The sequence below is a fragment of the Montipora capricornis genome, chromosome 12 (genome assembly GCF_036669925.1).
Source record: "Montipora capricornis isolate CH-2021 chromosome 12, ASM3666992v2, whole genome shotgun sequence".
NCBI lineage: Eukaryota > Metazoa > Cnidaria > Anthozoa > Scleractinia > Acroporidae > Montipora > Montipora capricornis.
Genome location: NC_090894.1, coordinates 22212485 through 22232484, shown reverse-complemented (window position 1 = coordinate 22232484; position 20000 = coordinate 22212485). Strand labels below are relative to the sequence as shown.

Genomic DNA, 20000 nt, shown 5'->3' with positions numbered 1-20000 from the left:
CAGCGTCAAGGGAAACATGGTACTATTTGCGTGAAAACTGTTCCTAAACTGCACTAAATTTACTCGGGAAAGGGTTGACTCGAGCAATTAGTGGAGATAGAGGGTCCCCTTGATGCGCTCCTGATTTCACTTAATATCTTTTTCGGAATTCTCATTGCCGTTGCTTTTTTTTTTCTCATTGAACGCTTACTTCAAACGGCAAGCAATCAAATGATTAGTCGTTTGTTAATAAATACTTTCCATGAAGTCCCGTTCTTGATGTTTGTTACCTGAACAGAATTCTGCAAAGCATTGTCGTGATTCTATGCTCGGCCCAATGCAGTCACTACCACCAAATGCCGGTGGGGGATTGGTACAGTTTCGCTGACGAGTCTCGGTTTCATTCCCACACGTCTTACTGCATGGTCCCCAGGGCCCCCACTCGGTGAAGTTTCCATTAACTGAAAAGACAACAAAAAAAAATATTCATTTTCCAAACAAAATTCGTAGACACTCGCATAGTGCCAAAAAAAAACCACATAAATGGGGATATAACCACGTGCTCGGAATCAAGCTCTTTAATTGGTTGATCAGTGCTCGAGGTGCCCCAGTACTTCTTAAATAGAGAGTTATGTAATTACATTATTGTGACAGCTGTAACAAATTTCACCTATATCAAAAAATCAAAAATGGATGAAGATATCGGCCTCGAAAAGATCTTAGTGATTCCAAGGCGGGAAACGGTAATCATGATTATGGTAAACTCGATAATCGACAACCACAAACAACAAGCAAATTTAATCTGTCGGAATAGCGATAAAATATCTCCCAAGAACAAAACTGCAACCAACCAAAAGCCAAAAAAACAAGACGTCAGCAAAAAAGTCGCGCACGTCCTTTTGTAAATTTAAAATGTCTGCGAGTGCGCGCGCAATAATCACACGGCACGCGAGAGGCGCAATGCTTTCTAAACACTTTACTTTTAGAGCGATTCCCAATTGTGGAATTGTGGCACCCGGAAAGTTTCGGGACTTTCGAGCAACGGGTGGCTGGTAATTTATAGATTCCTGCCCTTCTTGGTTTCCCTAGTTTACTTTATCCATGTATGACGTAAACGAAGACGTTGTGCCGTTGATTGGCTCAGAGACAAAAACGGAAAAGCTGAATTAAGGACGGTACCTACTATTGTTATTGCGCATACGTTGTGCGCATCTCGAGATTCTCTGATTTCGTATGGGTGGTATTTATTAATCCAGGGATATTTTTGCGCGGTTCAATACTATGTAGAGAAAGCAAAACCTAGCAAGTGCTCTTGGTATCCAAAAAGAAAATTGGGGGTAACCACGCATTTTACAGAGATAATTAAGCTTCCATTTGGAAAAGAACGCCATACATTGCTTTGTATTTTAAAGTTTTTTACAAATATTGTTGATTAATTATCTTCGAAAAATGCGTGGTTACCCCCAATTTTCTTTCACTTGTTAAGATCTGCTTTTCCCGCATATTCAGCCCGTATTGCATGAAAAACCATCTAAAACATGAAAACCATCAAAAAGTGCCGCCCACCTGGACAAGGCCCATCAGTGCATTCTCGAGTTTCGTTTGCAGGTCCGATGCAATCGTTTCCGCCAAAAGCCGGAGGGGGGTTACTGCAGTTACGAGAACGTATCTGAGTTCCGTTTTCACACGTTTTACTACAAGGCGACCAAGGACCCCATTCTGTATAGTTACCATCGACTGAAAAAGACCATAACGAAATAAATATAATCAGCAAGCTTAAATAGATAGAGGATATTAAACGGCGGCGCGAAGATATGAATTTTATTTCGAGTGGTAAAAACAACATTTTACGAACGAGCGCAGCGAGTTGGTAAAATATTGTTTTTAGCACAATGAAATTAAATTTACATCTTCAAGCCACCGTGTAATTTTTTTTATTTTTATTTAGACAGGAGAATTTTCCTCACCCTTTTTCTTTCTAACACCGAGCACAAACTTTATCGCAAATTCATAACCCCCTGTCAGCTACTACTTGCAACAGTATTGATTACTTTTCATGACGATAGACGAAGCAACTATCTAACTTTGAGTGTTTTTGGTGACAGATAACCATTAACATAAGGGTTTGGATCATAAACTTAAGATCCACCGACAAAGCACGTCTGTTTGATCTACTGGCCGTAACTCTGACCCAATACCAATAGGTAAAAGGTAAAGTCGCACGCGAGCCAACTAGGACCCACACGGCCGGAGCTTATCCCGGTTTCGTCAAAGCATGAAGCAACCGGGAGAATTATTACTCCCCTCTGGATCTGTCGGAGACTGGATCCGAGTTTTTTTTGATTGACAGTTAAGTTGCGTGCGGTCAGTGATTTTGTCTTTTTTTTGTCGCAACGAGAGCAGGAGTGGCTTTATAAAGATCTGTATAAATTTCTTTTGTGTGTGACCTGTGATTTAGTCGGGCAACATTCGATAAACAGGAGGCATTTCCGACAGGATCGGATGCTAGTCCATCGCCGGTACTCATTTATACACCTGGATCTCTTGTTTAAGGAAACAACACGATAGCAGAGCTAGGGCCTCGAACAAGCGACCCTTGGAATCAGAAGACCGGCGTGCTAACCACTACGCCACCTTGCCTCCGCTTAAAGGCCTCCTACTACCAATAACATCACTTTTCACCGACCAACTCACAAACCAGCTTTCATTTATGATTCACTTACAACACACTTTTACTTTATCAGGGTACTTCATTTCTGTATTAAAAATATTTTTGTTTTAAAGACTACCAGGTGATCTCGTGACGTAATTCGAAGTACTGGGGAGAACAATCTTAACGCTGTATCCCACAACCGCGCGCGGCCTTTGAATTTTATTTCCGTATTCAACATGGCAGAGGCGAGGTTAGATCTCGGCGGTTTCCACTTGAATGTTCATTCAGTAACAGGAAATGTGGGAGACACGGAATGATCTGTTGAGTTTTGGCGATGGAAATACTGCAGGAAATTTGAAAACTAAACCTAAGGTCGCGCGAGGTTGTAGGATACGGCGTTAACATTTTTCTCTCCAGTCCTCCAAATTACATCACCAAATCATCTGGTAACTGTTACCTGCACAACCCGGTTCCTCGCACGCCTTCGTCTCAAACCGATCTCCACTACAGTCTTCACCACCGTTGGACGGTGGAGGACTGGTGCAGCTTCTATAACGCGTTTGGACTCCAGTTCCGCACGTCACAGGGCAACCACTCCAAATCTCCCATTCAGTAAAGTTGCCATCAACTAATATTGAAATTAAGACGAAAACGAGACATTACGTCATCTTACTTTAAATGCAGTTTGATATTGGAAAAAGTCTTTCAGCGGAAATATATCTTTTTGTCTTCGGGATAGACCATATTCGTGATAGAGCATAAAATGGAGACTGATGCGAGGAAATCTTTTCCAATCGGATTGGATGTTACTTGTCACTTCAGTGACCCATACCTGAGCTAGTAAGAGACACGAGTCTTTTCCTGTCATAAGGTTACATGCATACAAACCTTTTTGCAAAGCAAAATGTCGTTCAAAACAGGGAAGTATCCACGACTTCCCCACTAGCTTAAAACGGGCAAAAATGACTGCAAGAAGCTTTTTTTATGATAGTTAACGTCTTTTTATTAAATTTAAATTCCTGCGAATGCGCGCAGAAAACTCGGGCAAAAAAAGCCAAAACTTTCTTTTTACGGTGTTAAGATTTCAGGAGTTTCGCGAACGAAACTAGATATAAGCAAGAGAGAACACATCCCCATGTCCCATAAAAGTTTTTCTTCTATCTATTTTAAGCTTCGCGCCATGCTGTGAAAGTTATTTTGGTATCGTGCCCATGGTCGCGCAGCCACAACTAACCAATCACGAGTCTTCCTTTAAATAGCGGCGCATAAAGACCACGGGCTAAATTTAGATTTTTAAAAAATCGTCATTGGAAGAGTCCAATTTATGGTGGATGTGTTCACTTCCAGCATTCTCTGTTGATATAAGTTATGTAGACTTCACTAAAGCGTTCATTTACAAAAAATCTGTGACGCGCCGAACGAACGTAACGGAACTTTATTCAAATGTCTAGTCGTTCTAGCGCTGGAGCGCTAATTGGGGACACTATAAACTGAAATCAACAATTAAGTTGAATGTTGGTTTTTGAGGAGAGTAGAGAACCAACAAACTCAACCCAAATGTGACGCCGAATCTCGTAATCGAACACAGGCCACATTGGTGGGAGGCAAGTGCTCTCACCAGTGTGCCATCTCTGCACACATCTATTTTTAAAATGAAAATTAACCAAAATATTAGGCCATATTGGGGAGGGAGGGAAAGTAGGCCTTCCGTTTCTTTTTCTGTACTCTTTTGATCCCTCCTCTTGAAAAGCTTGACTTTTGCAAATGGATGAAACAGAATACTCTTTTCCTAACCGTTTTGAGCACGCTTTTACTCAGCCTTTTTAAAATTTTTTCTTTTTGTTTTTCCATAAAAAGATGCTTTTCGTGAGACTTTACCTGGACAGGGTCCATTGTTACAAGCCCTTGATTCTTCTCTAGGTCCCACGCAATCGGAACCATTGTTGATCGGAGGAGGATTGGTGCAGCTGCGAGATTTAACCTGAATACCAGGCCCACAAGAGGTGCTGCACGGTCCAAATGCACTCCACTCTGTGAAGCCGCCATCAACTAGAAACGAACGATGAGACCTTTGCTATGCTGATAATGTATGTAAATTATACCTTGAGTCCGTTTCACGAAAGTGCCGAACTCTTTCTGAGCCCGAGAAGACAATTATCGGCCCGGTTAGTGAATGAAGAGACTTATTTCTCACTAACGGATTGGAGGTACTCGGAAAAAGTCCGAGTGTTCCCGAACAGGAGTAGAACTTATTCGGGAGCTATCGGAATTTTGCCCGTTCTCCCGAGTTGTTATTGAAAACCCAGTCTTTCCACATCTTTTTACGAAAAGAAAAAGCTAAATAACTACAGAGTTTTATGCTTTGAAAACAAATATAAGCCAAGTTGCTCATATCCACGTTAACGTCAGCCCTGGTCGCTGACTACCGCGGAAAAGAATTCGTTGTGGTCACTTTTAAATCGTTTTAACTCTGATTATTGCTTAAATCGCAAACTAGGGCCAAACGTGGCAAGGTCTTACGATAGTTGATGAATGGGCCGGCAAGAGTCAAATTTAACGTAGCGTTCACAAAAATTGTACAGTAAGGTCCTAAAGAAACACAAATTATCATCAGACGGCAGTGAAAACAGGAAACGACGTAAAAAACAACAACTTGAAATAGGAATTTTTCATCAGGTACCACCTCGGCTTACCTGAAAATCCTACACCAAATTCAGAGGTTAAATTTTGCAACACGGAGTCTAAAACGCTCGTTAGGACAGTCCTTTCCACGACAACCGACGAGGTCACATTGACCACCAAGCGAACGTAGAACTTAACTTGCAATGGACTGTTCACCTTTGGAAACCCTGGAAAAATGAACACCTCAGGCTGTCCTGACCTGAAGCAATGAATAAAGATAGCGTTAGTGCGCTGAAACGACGAGGGACAGATGTTTGAGTGAGGCAAAACCAAAGTTTACTGTTGAGTCAATTGACAATCAAGCGACTCGATTAAAACAACAACCAAAGATGATTTATTAGGTGATCAAAACCAACTTACTCAACGCCACAAGACCCACTTACGAAGCAGCGTTCAGTGACAGATTCGACCAGCACTTGTTTAAAGTCCTGTTCCCTTCGGCACCACTGAAAAATCAGATTGATTTCAATCAAAATTTTCGACAACGACGACAACTCTTAAATTGATCGGGCCTTATTTTCCCCTTCGCCCTGAGGTAAAATATTTACATTTGATTTAACAGCAAAGGGCATTGAAGACAAACCTCTGTAATTGTGAAACTTGAAAGAGTAAAATTTAAGGCGTTTACGTTGTCTTCTGGGGATGGATCTCGACGAACAACACCGCACGGTAGCGAAGAAGTCGTTGGTTGTGGTGGTGCTGTGGTCCCTGGTGGCGCTGTTGTCCCTGGTGGAGCTGTTGTCCCTGGTGGAGCTGTTGTTCCTGGTGGTGCTGTGTTCCCTGGTAGAACTGTGGGCCCTGGTAAAGCTGTGGTCTCTGGTAGAGCTGTCGTCTGTGATGGAGCTGTGGTCCCTGGTGGAGCTGTTGTCCCTGGTGGAGCTGTGGTGCCTGGTGGAGCTGTTGTGCCTGGTGGAGCTGTGGTGCCTGCTGGAGCTGTGGTCCCTGGTGGAGCTGTGGTGCCTGCTGGTGCTGTGGTCCCTGGTATGTCTGTGGTCCCTGGTGGGGCAGTTGTCCCTAGAGAAAATGTGACGTTAAAAGTGTCAGTATTTGCTATACCAGTAACAAGTTTAATTAAATAAAAACTTAAAGGGGAACTGAAGGCAAAAAAATAAACATTTTTTATTTACACTTTAGAATACGCACAATAATGTTTTCCAACTTTTATTCTGGCATATCCGCCGTTTTTCAGCCTAAAAAAATGTTTTTTTTCCGATTTTGGGCCATCAGCATTGCATTGAATGGAGAAGTCAGCGTTATTTTTGCAGCTTAGGACGTATGATATGGGGAAGACATGCGAGAGCGCCCCATATAAGGAAGCAGTGGTTTTGACTGATGTTTGTCGTGAATATTGCGTCCGCGAAAAAACAGCAAAACAACGAAGAAAATATCCATAGCAGCACTTGTTTCTCTTGATTAAGAAATCTCTGTTCCCCAAATCATCCGTCACAGCAGGGTGCTGATTTAGTTTTTGAGCCCGCAAAAAACAGAAAAAGAGAAGAAATAACCACACACAATTCACTTTAGGCTTTTCAAAAACAATGTTGAAAAAATTGCTGATTTTGGCCTTCACTTCTCCTTTAAACTTCACTTCCACAAAATGGTGATCCGTGAAACACAGCAACCCCCAGTATTTAAGTTATCAACAATCATGGCAGATAACCGGTGTTTCAATGTGATGCTGTAAGCTCAAATCATACTCAGTGTTGAACGTTATTATTTGTTGTTTTCGCTCACGTGACCACCAGCCACGTTTTTCCAACAAAACGTCTGCGTGAAAATAGAGGAAGATTGGGTCGGGACAACAACAAAGGGAACAAAGAAGCTGTTTGTTAGTTGGAAGACCTTAGACAGTAATGACTAATTTTTTTCTTTTTGTTTTTTCATAAAAAGATGCTTTTCGTGAGGCTTTACCTGGACAGGGTCCATTGTTACAAGCCCTTGATTCTTCTCTAGGTCCCACGCAATCCGAACCATTGTTGATCGGAGGAGGATTGGTGCAGCTGCGAGATTTAACCTGAATACCAGGCCCACAAGAGGTGCTGCACGGTCCAAATGCACTCCACTCTGTGAAGCCGCCATCAACTAGAAACGAACGAGATCGTTGCTATGCTGATAATGTATGTAATTTTATACCTTGAGTCCGTTTCACGAAAGTGCCGAACTCTTTCTGAGCCCGAGAAGACAATTATCGGCCCGGTTAGTGAATACAGAGATTTATTTCTCAGTAACGGATTGGAGGTACTCGGAAAAAGTCCGAGCGTTCCCGAACAGGAGTAGAACTTGCTCGGGAGCTATCGGATTTTTCCCCGTTCGCCCGAGTTGTAATTGATACGCCAATGTGCTTCTTCCGAAAACTCAGTCTTTCCACATCTTTTTAAGAAAAGAAAAAGCTAAATAACTACAGAGTTTTATGCTTTGAAAACAAATATAAGCCGAGTTGCTCATATCCACGTTAACGTCAGCCCTGGTCGCTGACTACCATGGAAAAGAATTCGTTGTGGTCACTTTTAAATCGTTTTAACTTTGATTATTGCTTACATCGCAAACTTGGGACAAAAGTGGCAAGGTCTTACGATAGTTGATGAATGGGCCGCAAGAGTCAAATTTAACGTAGCGTTCACAGAAATTGTACACTGAGGTCCTAAAGAAGCACAAATTATCATCAGACGGCAGTGAAAACAGGAAACGACGTAAAAAACAGCAACTTGAAATAGGAATTTTACATCAGGTACCATCTCGGCTTACCTGAAAATCCTACACCAAATTCAGATGTTAAATTTTGCAACACGGAGTCTAAAACGCTCGTTAGGACAGTCCTTTCCACGACAACCGACGAGGTCACATTGACCACCAAGCGAACGTAGAACTTAACTTGCAATGGACTGTTCACCTTTGGAAACTGTGGAAAAATGAACACCTCAGGCTGTCCTGACCTGAAACAATGAATAAAGATAGCGTTAGCGCGCTGAAACGACGAGGGACAGATGTTTGAGTGAGGCAAAACCAAAGTTTACTGTTGAGTCAATTGACAATCAAGCGACTCGATTAAAACAACAACCAAAGATGATTTATTAGGTGATCAAAACCAACTTACTCAACGCCACAAGACCCACTTACGAAGCAGCGTTCAGTGACATATTCGACCAGCACTTGTTTAAAGTCCTGTTCCCTTCGGCACCACTGAAAAATCAGATTGATTTCGATCAAAATTTTCGACAACGACGACAACTCTTAAATTGTTCGGGCCTTATTTTCCCCTTCGCCCTGAGGTAAAATATTTACATTTGATTTAACAGCAAAGGGCATCGAAGACAAACCTCTGTAATTGTGAAACTTGAAAGAGTAAAATTTAAGGCGTTTACGTTGTCTTCTGGGGATGGATCTCGACGAACAACACCGCACGGTAGCGAAGAAGTCGTTGGTTGTGGTGGTGCTGTGGTCCCTGGTGGTGCTGTTGTCCCTGGTGGAGCTGTTGTTCCTGGTGGTGCTGTGTTCCCTGGTAGAACTGTGGGCCCTGGTAAAGCTGTGGTCCCTGGTAGAGCTGTCGTCTCTGATGGAGCTGTGGTCCCTGGTGGAGCTGTTGTCCCTGGTGGAGCTGTGGTCCCTGGTGGAGCTGTGGTCCCTGGTGGAGCTGTGGTGCCTGGTGGAGCTGTGGTCCCTGGTGGAGCTGTGGTGCCTGGTGAAGCTGTGGTGCCTGCTGGTGCTGTGGTCCCTGGTATGTCTGTGGTCCCTGGTGGGGCAGTTGTCCCTAGAGAAAATGTGACGTTACAAGTGTCAGTACATGATTTGCTATACTAGTAACAAGTTTAATTAAATAAAAACTTAAAGGGGAACTAAAGGCAAAAAAATAAACATTTTTTATTTACACTTTAGAATACGCACAATAATGTTTTCCAACTTTTTTTCTGGCATATCCGCCGTTTTTCAACCTAAAAAAATGTTTTAATTCCGAGTTTGGGCCATCAGCATTGCATTGAATGGAGAAGTCAGCGTTATTTTTGCAGCTTATGACGTATGATATGGGGAAGACATGCGAGAGCGCCCCATATAAGGAAGCAGTGTTTTTGACTGATGTTTGTCGTGAATATTGCGTCCGCGAAAAAACAGCAAAACAACGAAGAAAATATCCATAGCAGCACTTGTTTCTCTTGATTAAGAAATCTCTGTTTCCCATATCATACGTCACAGCAGGGTACTGATTTCGTTTTTGAGCCCGCAAAAAACAGAAAAAGAGAAGAAATAACCACACACAATTCACTTTAGGCTTTTCAAAAACAATGTTGAAAAAATTGCTCATTTTGGCCTTCACGTCTCCTTTCAACTTCAGTTCCACAAAATGGTGATCCGTGAAACACAGCAACCCCCAGTATTTAAGTTATCAACAATCATGGCAGATAACCGGTGTTTCAATGTGATGCTGTAAGCTTAAATCATACTCAGTGTTGAACGTTATTATTTGTTGTTTTAGCTCACGTGACCACCAGCCATGTTTTTCCAAGAAAACGTCTGCGTGAAAATAGAGGAAGATTGGGTCGGGACAACAACAAAGGGAACAAAGAAGCTGTTTGTTAGTTGGAAGACCTTAGACAGTAATGACTAATTTTTTTCTTTTTGTTTTTTCATAAAAAGATGCTTTTCGTGAGGCTTTACCTGGACAGGGTCCATTGTTACAAGCCCTTGATTCTTCTCTAGGTCCCACGCAATCCGAACCATTGTTGATCGGAGGAGGATTGGTGCAGCTGCGAGATTTAACCTGAATACCAGGCCCACAAGAGGTGCTGCACGGTCCAAATGCACTCCACTCTGTGAAGCCGCCATCAACTAGAAACGAACGAGATCGTTGCTATGCTGATAATGTATGTAATTTTATACCTTGAGTCCGTTTCACGAAAGTGCCGAACTCTTTCTGAGCCCGAGAAGACAATTATCGGCCCGGTTAGTGAATACAGAGATTTATTTCTCAGTAACGGATTGGAGGTACTCGGAAAAAGTCCGAGCGTTCCCGAACAGGAGTAGAACTTGCTCGGGAGCTATCGGATTTTTCCCCGTTCGACTGAGTTGTAATTGATACGCCAATCTGCTTCTTCCGAAAACCCAGTCTTTCCACATCTTTTTAAGAAAAGAAAAAGCTAAACAACTACAGAGTTTTATGCTTTGAAAACAAATATAAGCCGAGTTGCTCATATCCACGTTAAGGTCAGCCCTGGTCGCTGACTACCGTGGAAAAGAATTCGTTGTGGTCACTTTTAAATCGTTTTAACTTTGATTATTGCTTACATCGCAAACTTGGGACAAAAGTGGCAAGGTCTTACGATAGTTGATGAATGGGCCGCAAGAGTCAAATTTAACGTAGCGTTCACAAAAATTGTACAGTGAGGTCCTAAAGAAGCACAAATTATCATCAGACGGCAGTGAAAACAGGAAACGACGTAAACAACAGCAACTTGAAATAGGAATTTTTCATCAGGTACCACCTCGGCTTACCTGAAAATCCTACACCAAATTCAGAGGTTAAATTTTGCAACACGGAGTCTAAAACGCTCGTTAGGACAGTCCTTTCCACGACAACCGACGAGGTCACATTGACCACCAAGCGAACGTAGAACTTAACTTGCAATGGACTGTTCACCTTTGGAAACTGTGGAAAAATGAACACCTCAGGCTGTCCTGACCTGAAACAATGAATAAAGATAGCGTTAGCGCGCTGAAACGACGAGGGACAGATGTTTGAGTGAGGCAAAACCAAAGTTTACTGTTGAATCAATTGACAATCAAGCGACTCGATTAAAACAACAACCAAAGATGATTTATTAGGTGATCAAAACCAACTTACTCAACGCCACAAGACCCACTTATGAAGCAGCGTTCAGTGACATATTCGACCAGCACTTGTTTAAAGTCCTGTTCCCTTCGGCACCACTGAAAAATCAGATTAATTTCAATCAAAATTTTCGACAACAACGACAACTCTTAATTTGTTCGGGCCTTATTTTCCCCTTCGCCCTGATGTATAATATTTACATTTGATTTAACAGCAAAGGGCATTGAAGACAAACCTCTGTAATTGTGAAACTTGAAAGAGTAAAATTTAAGGCGTTTACGTTGTCTTCTGGGGATGGATCTCGACGAACAACACCGCACGGTAGCGAAGAAGTCGTTGGTTGTGGTGGAGCAGTTGTCCCTGGTGGAGCAGTTGTCCCTGGTGGTGCTGTGGTCCCCGGAGCTGTTGTGGTCCCTGGTGGAGCTGTGGTCCCTGGTGGAGCTGTGGTGCCTGGTGGAGCTGTGGTGCCTGGTGGAGCTGTGGTCCCTGGTGGTGCTGTGGTCCCTGGTGGAGCTGTTGTGCCTGGTGGAGCTGTGGTGCCTGCTGGAGCTGTGGTCCCTGGTGGAGCTGTGGTGCCTGCTGGTGCTGTGGTCCCTGGTATGTCTGTGGTCCCTGGTGGGGCAGTTGTCCCTAGAGAAAATGTGACGTTAAAAGTGTCAGTATTTGCTATACCAGTAACAAGTTTAATTAAATAAAAACTTAAAGAGGAACTGAAGGCAAAAAAATAAACATTTTTTATTTACACTTTAGACAATGCACAATAATGTTTTCCAACTTTTTTCTGGCATATCCACCGTTTTTCAACCTAAAAAAATATTTTTATTCCGATTTTGGGCCATCGGTCGTGACAACAACATTGGACACAAAGAAGTCATTTGTTAGTTGGAAGACCTTGGACAGTAATGACCAGAATCAGGTTGCTGACAAGCGGTTTTCGTTAAAGCAATGGTTTGCTGGGGGGTGCTCAGTCTCGCGAGCTCAGAAAACCTGGTTGTGGTCATTGTTATTTAAGGTTTTTTTTGTTAGTTAGGGGACACCAACATGGCGGTCGTGACGTCATGTGAGGCAGCGTGGCCCAGTGGTTAGGGGGCTTGCCTTTAGATAGGGATATTCCGGGTTCAAGACCCGCTCTGACCACTCATTGAATTTGATCCTGGTAGCCCCTGGTTCAACTTTCCAGGTGCACTTGTAAATAGCCAACTGGTTTGCCTCCGGCCAGTTGGGATTCTTAACAGTTGTTGCTGTTGTTCTGTTTCGTCGTTTCGTTGATTGTGTATCATTGGCCCTGAAAAGCCTATATGGGGAGCGGTCAATTAAGTATGTATTGTATTGTATCAGGTACCCATAAGGGTTGAAACGTGTAACGGCCCCTTGTGTGCTGGGAAACAAGCTTCTGAATATTCAATTTGCTAAGTACCATATTTGGAACAACAAGAGAGAAACATTCAACCAATCAGTTCGCAAGAACACCGTGACACAATACCACCAATGTTCTCGCGCGAAATTAACTGGAGCGAGGGGTTTCCAAATATGGTACTTAGCACTGAATATTCGGAAGCTGTGAACGCGCGTTACACGTTTCAACCCTTATGGGTTTCTGATTGTATTGCATGTGAAACCGAGAATAATTGAAAGCAACAAAGCTGTTCCTACAGAAATAGCAAAAATCGAATTAGAAAACTGGCGCGACCAAGAAAGTACCCTGAAAATGAAAGGAACAAATGATTGATTCAATTAATTACATTCGAAATAAGAAAAGGAGAGGGAATCAAGCAGGTAAATTCACCCTGTGCCACTGGCTGGAAATCGAAAAATGAAGACTTCATCGTCAAAGCGAAACAGTGTCAGTACTATGCGAATCCCAGACTGTCATTTCATCCGCTTGACCCTGCTAATGCCATATGAATGAAGACGAGAAAACCAGCTTGGCCTTGTAAATTACATCCAAATAGAGAACGAGAATGAAACCATAGAGTAACACCAGCAAAACCTATGTATGAATGGGAATTGACTTGAAACGCAGGTTTCTATTTCTGTGAAAGCCATTTTGATAATGACGCATTTTCTCAACTATTAAGAACAGTGTTTGGGGACGCTAAGTGGCGCTTATCGATATCATCTTGCATTTCACTGCGTGGACTTCAGGGTACATCGTTTCCTCAAGGGAATAGACGAGTGCACGCTCTTGAGTGCTTCATAGGTAATCAGGGCAAGATGGAGAGAAATTTAAGGGTTTGTGCGGATGTTTAAAACTATAAAAAGTATTCAATTTTGGGGTTTTTTGTTTTCCAAAACAGAAGATATGCGCTCAAAGGTGCAGCAGAATAAAGTTGGAGAGAATGGCCACTGTATAATTATTTTATTAAACAAAATGTTTCTGCCATCTATTTCCTGTAATATTACAGAAAATGTATGGAGACAGAAAAAAAAAGCAATATTCAGAATTCCAAAGAATAGATACCAAGTTCAGTTAATCTCAGTTGTGATCTTGAACTTATTTGTTTGGTTTATGGAGGCGAAAGTCTATAAAGTAGAATCATATACAGTTTAGTTTGCTTTGAATTTCCATGCAAACCTTTGAATTTCCCGCCATGTTGTCCTGATTACCCATAATGTATTCAAGAGCGTGAAATGGTCTCTTTATGAGGTATCTAATTTCGATCTAATTGTTTTCCTTTGCATCGTAATTATCCAAGTCTAACAACCACAGTTCAACAGCCCCACGAGTAGATGCAAGATTTCGTTTCTCTTTTTGAATGATTCTAATGTTTCCTATATTGCAAGTGGCACAATATTACGTAACCGAAAGAATAGTTCTAACTTTATTTCTTTGCAAATGAGGAAATGGTGAAATCAAATGACTTCTTTAAAGACTTTGCACTGAGCTACTGAAAGAGTTATCCTTTCGACTGTAATAAGCCAAGGCAAGCGACCACATTGGAACAGCCCAACAAGTAAACCTCTCAAAATTACATGATAATAGACTTAATTAAATAATAGAACGTGTAGAGTTCTAACGTTGCAAATGACGTCGTCAAAGATTGTAACCGAGCGAAGGAACAAATGCTTTAGACGTAAAAAAAAAATTGTCACACAGGTTCAGTTTTACCAAAATTGTGATCATAATGGAAATGATGCAATAATTTAAGCCAAAGGCAAATATAGTAAATGTAAATGCACCAAAATCTTTGCACGAACAAGTGCGCTCCATGCATTTATCACTACATACACGTAAGCTCACAGGGGAGAAATTTCCCAACCTGCAGTTATCAGGCCGCGGACATTTTTTACTGTCGTTTGAAAATTTGCAACTTAAGCCTGGTTTCCATATGATCCGCAACGGTCTGCGATCGGTCTGCGACATGATCGCCGATACTGAGCTCTGCGCCACGTTGCTGACATATGGAAACATTTGTCCCTGGCATCTGCGGCGATCAACGGCACACGGTCTGGATGACCGGGAAAGGTGAACTACTTTTCCGACCATCATTCAAAATTGAATGGAAGCATTTGCCTACGATGTCCATCATCTACGGTAAGACCCATGCAGACAGTTACCGATCGTTTCGCGGACCGTTGCACATCATATGGAAACCAGGCTTAATTAGTCTATTTTGAACGAAATGTACCAGACCCAAACAGAAAAACAACTGACTGGCTCCGATATTAAACTCTTGAAATTGGCAGTAAGGAATCTAGTCACAGTACTCAAAGATGACAAGATTGAGCGATGTAAATGAAAAAACAAAACGGCCACTAATATGAAGGCCTTTGCCTCTGCACGAGATATGCGCTATCCCTCAGGCTGCCTCTCACCTTCTCAAACTCATTAATAATTCATAAGCCAAAAACAAAAGAAATCACTACCGTGAAGGACGTTTGGATATGTGGTCTTAATTAGCATAAAATTTCGCCAACTTTGATCCCAAATATCTCTTAAAATACTGATTCCTTTGAGAAGCAATATCAAACACTCGAAAGAGTGTTTCATCAGATATCCAACCACCTCGAAATCGGTTAAAAAACTCGGCCTTCGGCCTCGTTTTTCAACTCGCTTCTCGGTGTTTGGATATCCGATGAAACACTCCTTCTCATGTTTGATATAGTACATCAAAGCCTAGAAACTGTTAGGTGTTTGGTCACCCTGTGATCCAACTAGTCCCGGAATGGGTTGCACGAAAACTCTTTCCCCAGCTTAATTGGCGGGGGGGGGAGGGGAGCAATCAATGAAGAGGGAGACGAAACGGTCTTTATTTGACTAGGGACGCGTACTTTCATTTCAGGATATGCTCCAATATCGCACTCGCTTTTGCTAAGGAAGTGAAACTGGGAAACCAAGCCCCAGTTGTTCAAACGATGGATAGCGTTATCCGCCGGATAAATCACTGTCTAGTGGATAGTGATTTATCTGGTGGATAGCGTTAGCCACCTTTTGAACAACTGGGGCCAGGTGTTTAACTAATTGTTGTCGCTTGTACGTGCGAGCGCAGTGAAGGCTGGCGAGCCCGGAGAGAAGAGAATGACCATCTTGCATGTGACTATTGTGCCTAGTCAAAATAAAAGTCACTCTTTTTGTTTTTAACTGCCTGAAGCAGCGCCAGGAGAAAAATGATCGGAGCAGTCAGCCCACGGATGATATGGCAGGATAGGAATCCTTCTTACATTGAGGGGAGGCAAATAAAACAGTTGGCTACCCTGGCTTCCTGCAATTCTGTAACAAGGGGTATTCTCATCATGAATCTAAGTACAACCCCGCCCTACGAAACTTAAATCAAGTGTATCGGCCGATGAACAAAAGTTGAATTGCATAAACTGTATTCGCCTTCAACTTTTTAACGATAAATGCGAAAGACAATAAGCAAGCAATAATTAAGCAATGGAAGTTTCAATTTTGACTGAAAGATCTTTAACTTCTCAGACCAAGAAATTATCACTACAGTGACCTCTACGAGCTGTATTCAATTCATGGAGAACATAAAAGCTTCGAACTCTTCAACAGCATAAAACTACTTACCGATAGACTTTTGGAAAACCAGTGAGAACAGGATCACGACATCGATCCACTTATCACGAGGCATAGCTAACCGATTAATATTCGAAGGAAGCAAAAACTCTATTTCCTTTGATTCCCTCCGGGGGTCGAACTGTAACGTTGTCCCAGTCCTTTAAACTATTGTGAAAACCAGATCTTGGCCTAAAAAGTAGTTGGTAATGGTGCTCTTGAAATTCCAAGGTTTTGTTGCGATACAAGTGCCATTCAGAATTTTTCGCATGACATTCAAGGATATATAAGGTTTGATTGTCACCAGGGTAACAAATGATTTGGATCTTTCAACAATCACTGAATACTTTAATATTCGCTTGATAGTTTCTGTTGAGGTAACTGTTTGCTGCCTAAAATCAGATTCCTAGATCATGTGATCCATTCATTTGGTTAGCATTTTTCGCTGCAGTTGATTTGTTGAGGAAAACTTAGACTGTCGGATTTTCTCACGGCAAATCTCTAGAGAAGAAAAAAGTTGGGAAGAAAACAAATGCTGTGCAACCTATTTGAAAAAAAGGTATTTCCTTATTTCAGGTAACAACTAATATCAAGTATGCAATATCTATCACATTGGTCAAAACAACTTTGCGAAATGAAATTGTCCTTGTAAAAGGGCTTTAACAAGAGATGCTACTCGAAATTGGTTTTGACACGATTGTAAAAATCCTACTTGATCGGAACAAACAACAAAGGGTTCTATAAGGTTATCTTTAATGTGGGGTTGGGAATAATTATAATTAGTCTGGGGATGAGAATAATTAAATAACTAATGACAGAAAGTTAGAAGGCAGGCTACCAACACGTGTTATATTATCCACCTACATTCACATGGCCCCGGAGCCATATAAAGATCTATATGGTGCCTTCATTTAACGACAGTTAATATTTACTGAGAAAACGAGGTTAATAAGAATGTGTCTTGAGAATCGATTCGAAAGGAGAAAAGGGAAACAGCAAAAAGGAAAGAGAGCGCCTTGCCGAAAACTGGGTCTCTTGCCATGGCCACGAGAGGGGTTTTTCCCCAGACGATCGGGAATAAATACTCTGGCTATTTTTAAAACAAACGCTCTATCAAATAAAAACAAACTATTCCTGAATAAGTGGTGTAAGTTTCTGCTTGTAAAACTACTCACTAAACCGCAAAGCAACGCTAGTTTGCAGACAAACAAACACCATACATAGCAACAAGAACAAAGCCCAAGTTTGTTTGCGTGGAATAATTAAATGTAACCAAGTGTATATTTCCACAGAAAGATCGTTTCGTGCAAATCAAATATTGTAAGATGGTTCCTGCCCAACACGTAAACTTGATTATTTGTAAGTGTGTTAGGAAATTGGAAGACATTCCAATTAATTCTCTTAAATAACCTGTAACTAATATTTATTCAAACAAATATCAGCTTAAAAATGATGACAATAAATAAATAACACGAGATAATGATATATGTTTGTGGCAAAGGACTCGTGCAAGGCTCTCCTCAAGGCCAGGTCAAACGGCTTTAACATCCGTTCGATTTTGTTGAACAGCGATATTGAAATAGTTTGCCCCCTCCCTCCCCCCCCCCCCCCTTTAACAGTGTTGAAACATGTTGAATCGAAGTTGAATCGATGTTGAAACAGTTTGCCTACCCCAGCAGTCAACATCGTTCAACATCTTTCAAGCTGAAAATCGGACGGTTACTGTTGAAATTTTGAAGACGTCTGCCCGGGCCATAAGCTATTTTTGCCGGAATATTTTTTACAACCAATCTATAGAGACACAGCTAACAATGACGTAATATACAATTACTAGTGGACGAACGAAAGGAGCTAATGTCAGATCTTTTGGTTTCGTCCACCAACATAGCGGCGAAGGGGTAACACGATTGAGTGAAATAAAAGTGTAAATTCTCTACTTGCACAAATCCCATAATACACCGCTTTTGCCCTCCAAAATTTTGCATAATCATTGTTTGCAATTTCTACTGGGACATGAAGATGTCCCAAGAGAAATCTAAAACAATGCCTACGCAAATGCTTTGGGGGTAAAAGAGGTGTATTATGGGATTTGTGCAAGTAGAGAATACTTCTTGTCGTTCAATCTTCGACTTCCTCAATGAGAGGATGCGCAGATTTTGGAGTAATATATCTCAAATCATTCCAAGCAAAGTACCGGTATAATTGTGTTTTTCAAATTTGCCTTCTGTCACTATTTTTCGAGGGCTGGCTTTTCCAATGAACTTGGTAAAAGCCTGGTTCCACTTCGTCTAGAGACGGTTTGCGCAAAACACTTTATTTTGTTTGCTTATATTACTATGAAGGTCTCCTTAGGACGAAGCTTGCGATCTCCTCAATAGTTTGAATTTTCCAAAACACTGTCGCCATGGGTGTTGAGTCTTGAGCCATCAACATCATCTTACAACGATTTTCTTAGTTTAAAATTCAACAAAACCTAAAAGAATCTGCAATTTTGCAATGCATCTTCACTCACCACTTATGAGTAGTAGCTAGTAGTTATCTTTGCATATCTTCATACAGATTGGAGATTCCATTTCGTAGTATTGCATTTTTAGCAACGCATAACATTAGTACACTTCAAACCTGGCCTTACCTATGCGTGTTTTTCACTTTAACTGAAAATATCTAAGCAAATGTTAATCTTGGAGTTCATCGACCTGTTGTCGATGAATCTTGTCAGCCCTTCGTCGGTGCATCCTTATGCATCATACGAAAGCCTAGCGCTGTTGATTGCTCCTGTCTATTTATGGCGCTGTTATACTGTCCAAGTTTTCGAGCAGTCTCGCAAGGCCGTGGCGAGACAAGATGCAAGAGACATTGCCCAATTTAATACGCCTTACAACAACCAAAAACGTTGTGGAAACCATTGCAGAGAGTAGGATTGAGTTATATTTTCCGAAAAGTTATCGTCCAAAAACTATTTTTGTCAGAACAATCGGGGGCAACCTTAACACGTCACAATCATTCAAGATGGCGTAGCTCGGGAAATTTGAAAGTGAAATTAAGCTATAATGAAATCCATAACGAAACAAATCCGATTGAAAACATTGTTTTCTCTGGTTTTAAGTTTTTCTTCAGGACAAAAGGTGGTACCCTCGGGACGGAAGAGAAAGAAGAGACCAGACCTGAGCGGATCAAAGCAGCCAAGATAACATAGGTCGCTTCAATCTAATTTCATATGGGTAAGAAAATGTGGCTTAGTTTAAAGGCGCTGTTACACTGTGCAAATTTTTTGTTCAATGTGTCTCGCAACGCCATTTCTACGAACATTCTCACAATACAAAACAAGTAGTTTTAGGTCATCACTTCTTTCCATCCCTCAAACTGAGATTTCTTTTTATTCAACTTATACGACGTGCAGTCTACTTTAGACTTCAAATCTACTTCAACGAAACAAAGATTTTAAACAAGCTGAGAAGATTCAGAATTGGCGAGGCAAAGAGTTGAAACCGGCTCGATTGAAAGTTAACCGTCTTCAACAGGGTTTTTAGACCTAAATACTGTAGATCAGCGCGGCATAGCTTAGAAACGCTATTTCTTGTTGAACTAAAGCTGTAATTCTGCCTGTTTTCATTCTTTTTAGAGCGGTAAGCTTGTCAATATTAACATAGGATATTGCGTCGTGTAATTGTTACGAAATGTCCAATGTCAGTTCGAGGGATGGAAATTAGTGTTGACCGTAGTTTTACGGGTGTTACACTGAGCAACCTTTCATGCAACTTGTCTCGTTTCGATGATCACGTGAGGTTAAAGAAACATTTTTATTGGCTGGTGCCGCAAACCGTTGCGTCACAAGTTGCAGGACAGATGTTACACTGCGGAAT

The 20000-nt window shown here is 41.5% G+C and overlaps 1 protein-coding gene across 2 annotated transcripts in view; it reads right to left on the bottom strand.

Moving 5' to 3' along the window:
- The window catches only part of LOC138027641 (mucin-like protein), a 68892-nt gene that overhangs the window by 34187 nt on the left and 14705 nt on the right, over positions 1–20000 (bottom strand). Inside the window, exons 4-18 of one of the 2 annotated variants that reach the window (XM_068875198.1) lie at positions 11371–11765; positions 11148–11233; positions 10799–10986; positions 9965–10135; positions 8632–9062; positions 8409–8494; positions 8060–8247; positions 7226–7396; positions 5898–6328; positions 5675–5760; positions 5326–5513; positions 4511–4681; positions 3090–3260; positions 1546–1716; positions 270–440 (exon numbers count right to left, since the gene is read on the bottom strand). In XM_068875198.1, the coding sequence (XP_068731299.1) occupies positions 270–440; positions 1546–1716; positions 3090–3260; positions 4511–4681; positions 5326–5513; positions 5675–5760; positions 5898–6328; positions 7226–7396; positions 8060–8247; positions 8409–8494; positions 8632–9062; positions 9965–10135; positions 10799–10986; positions 11148–11233; positions 11371–11765 (3105 nt within the window). The remainder of the gene's footprint in view (positions 1–269; positions 441–1545; positions 1717–3089; positions 3261–4510; positions 4682–5325; positions 5514–5674; positions 5761–5897; positions 6329–7225; positions 7397–8059; positions 8248–8408; positions 8495–8631; positions 9063–9964; positions 10136–10798; positions 10987–11147; positions 11234–11370; positions 11766–20000) is intronic. The other variant, XM_068875199.1, reaches the window with a different exon arrangement.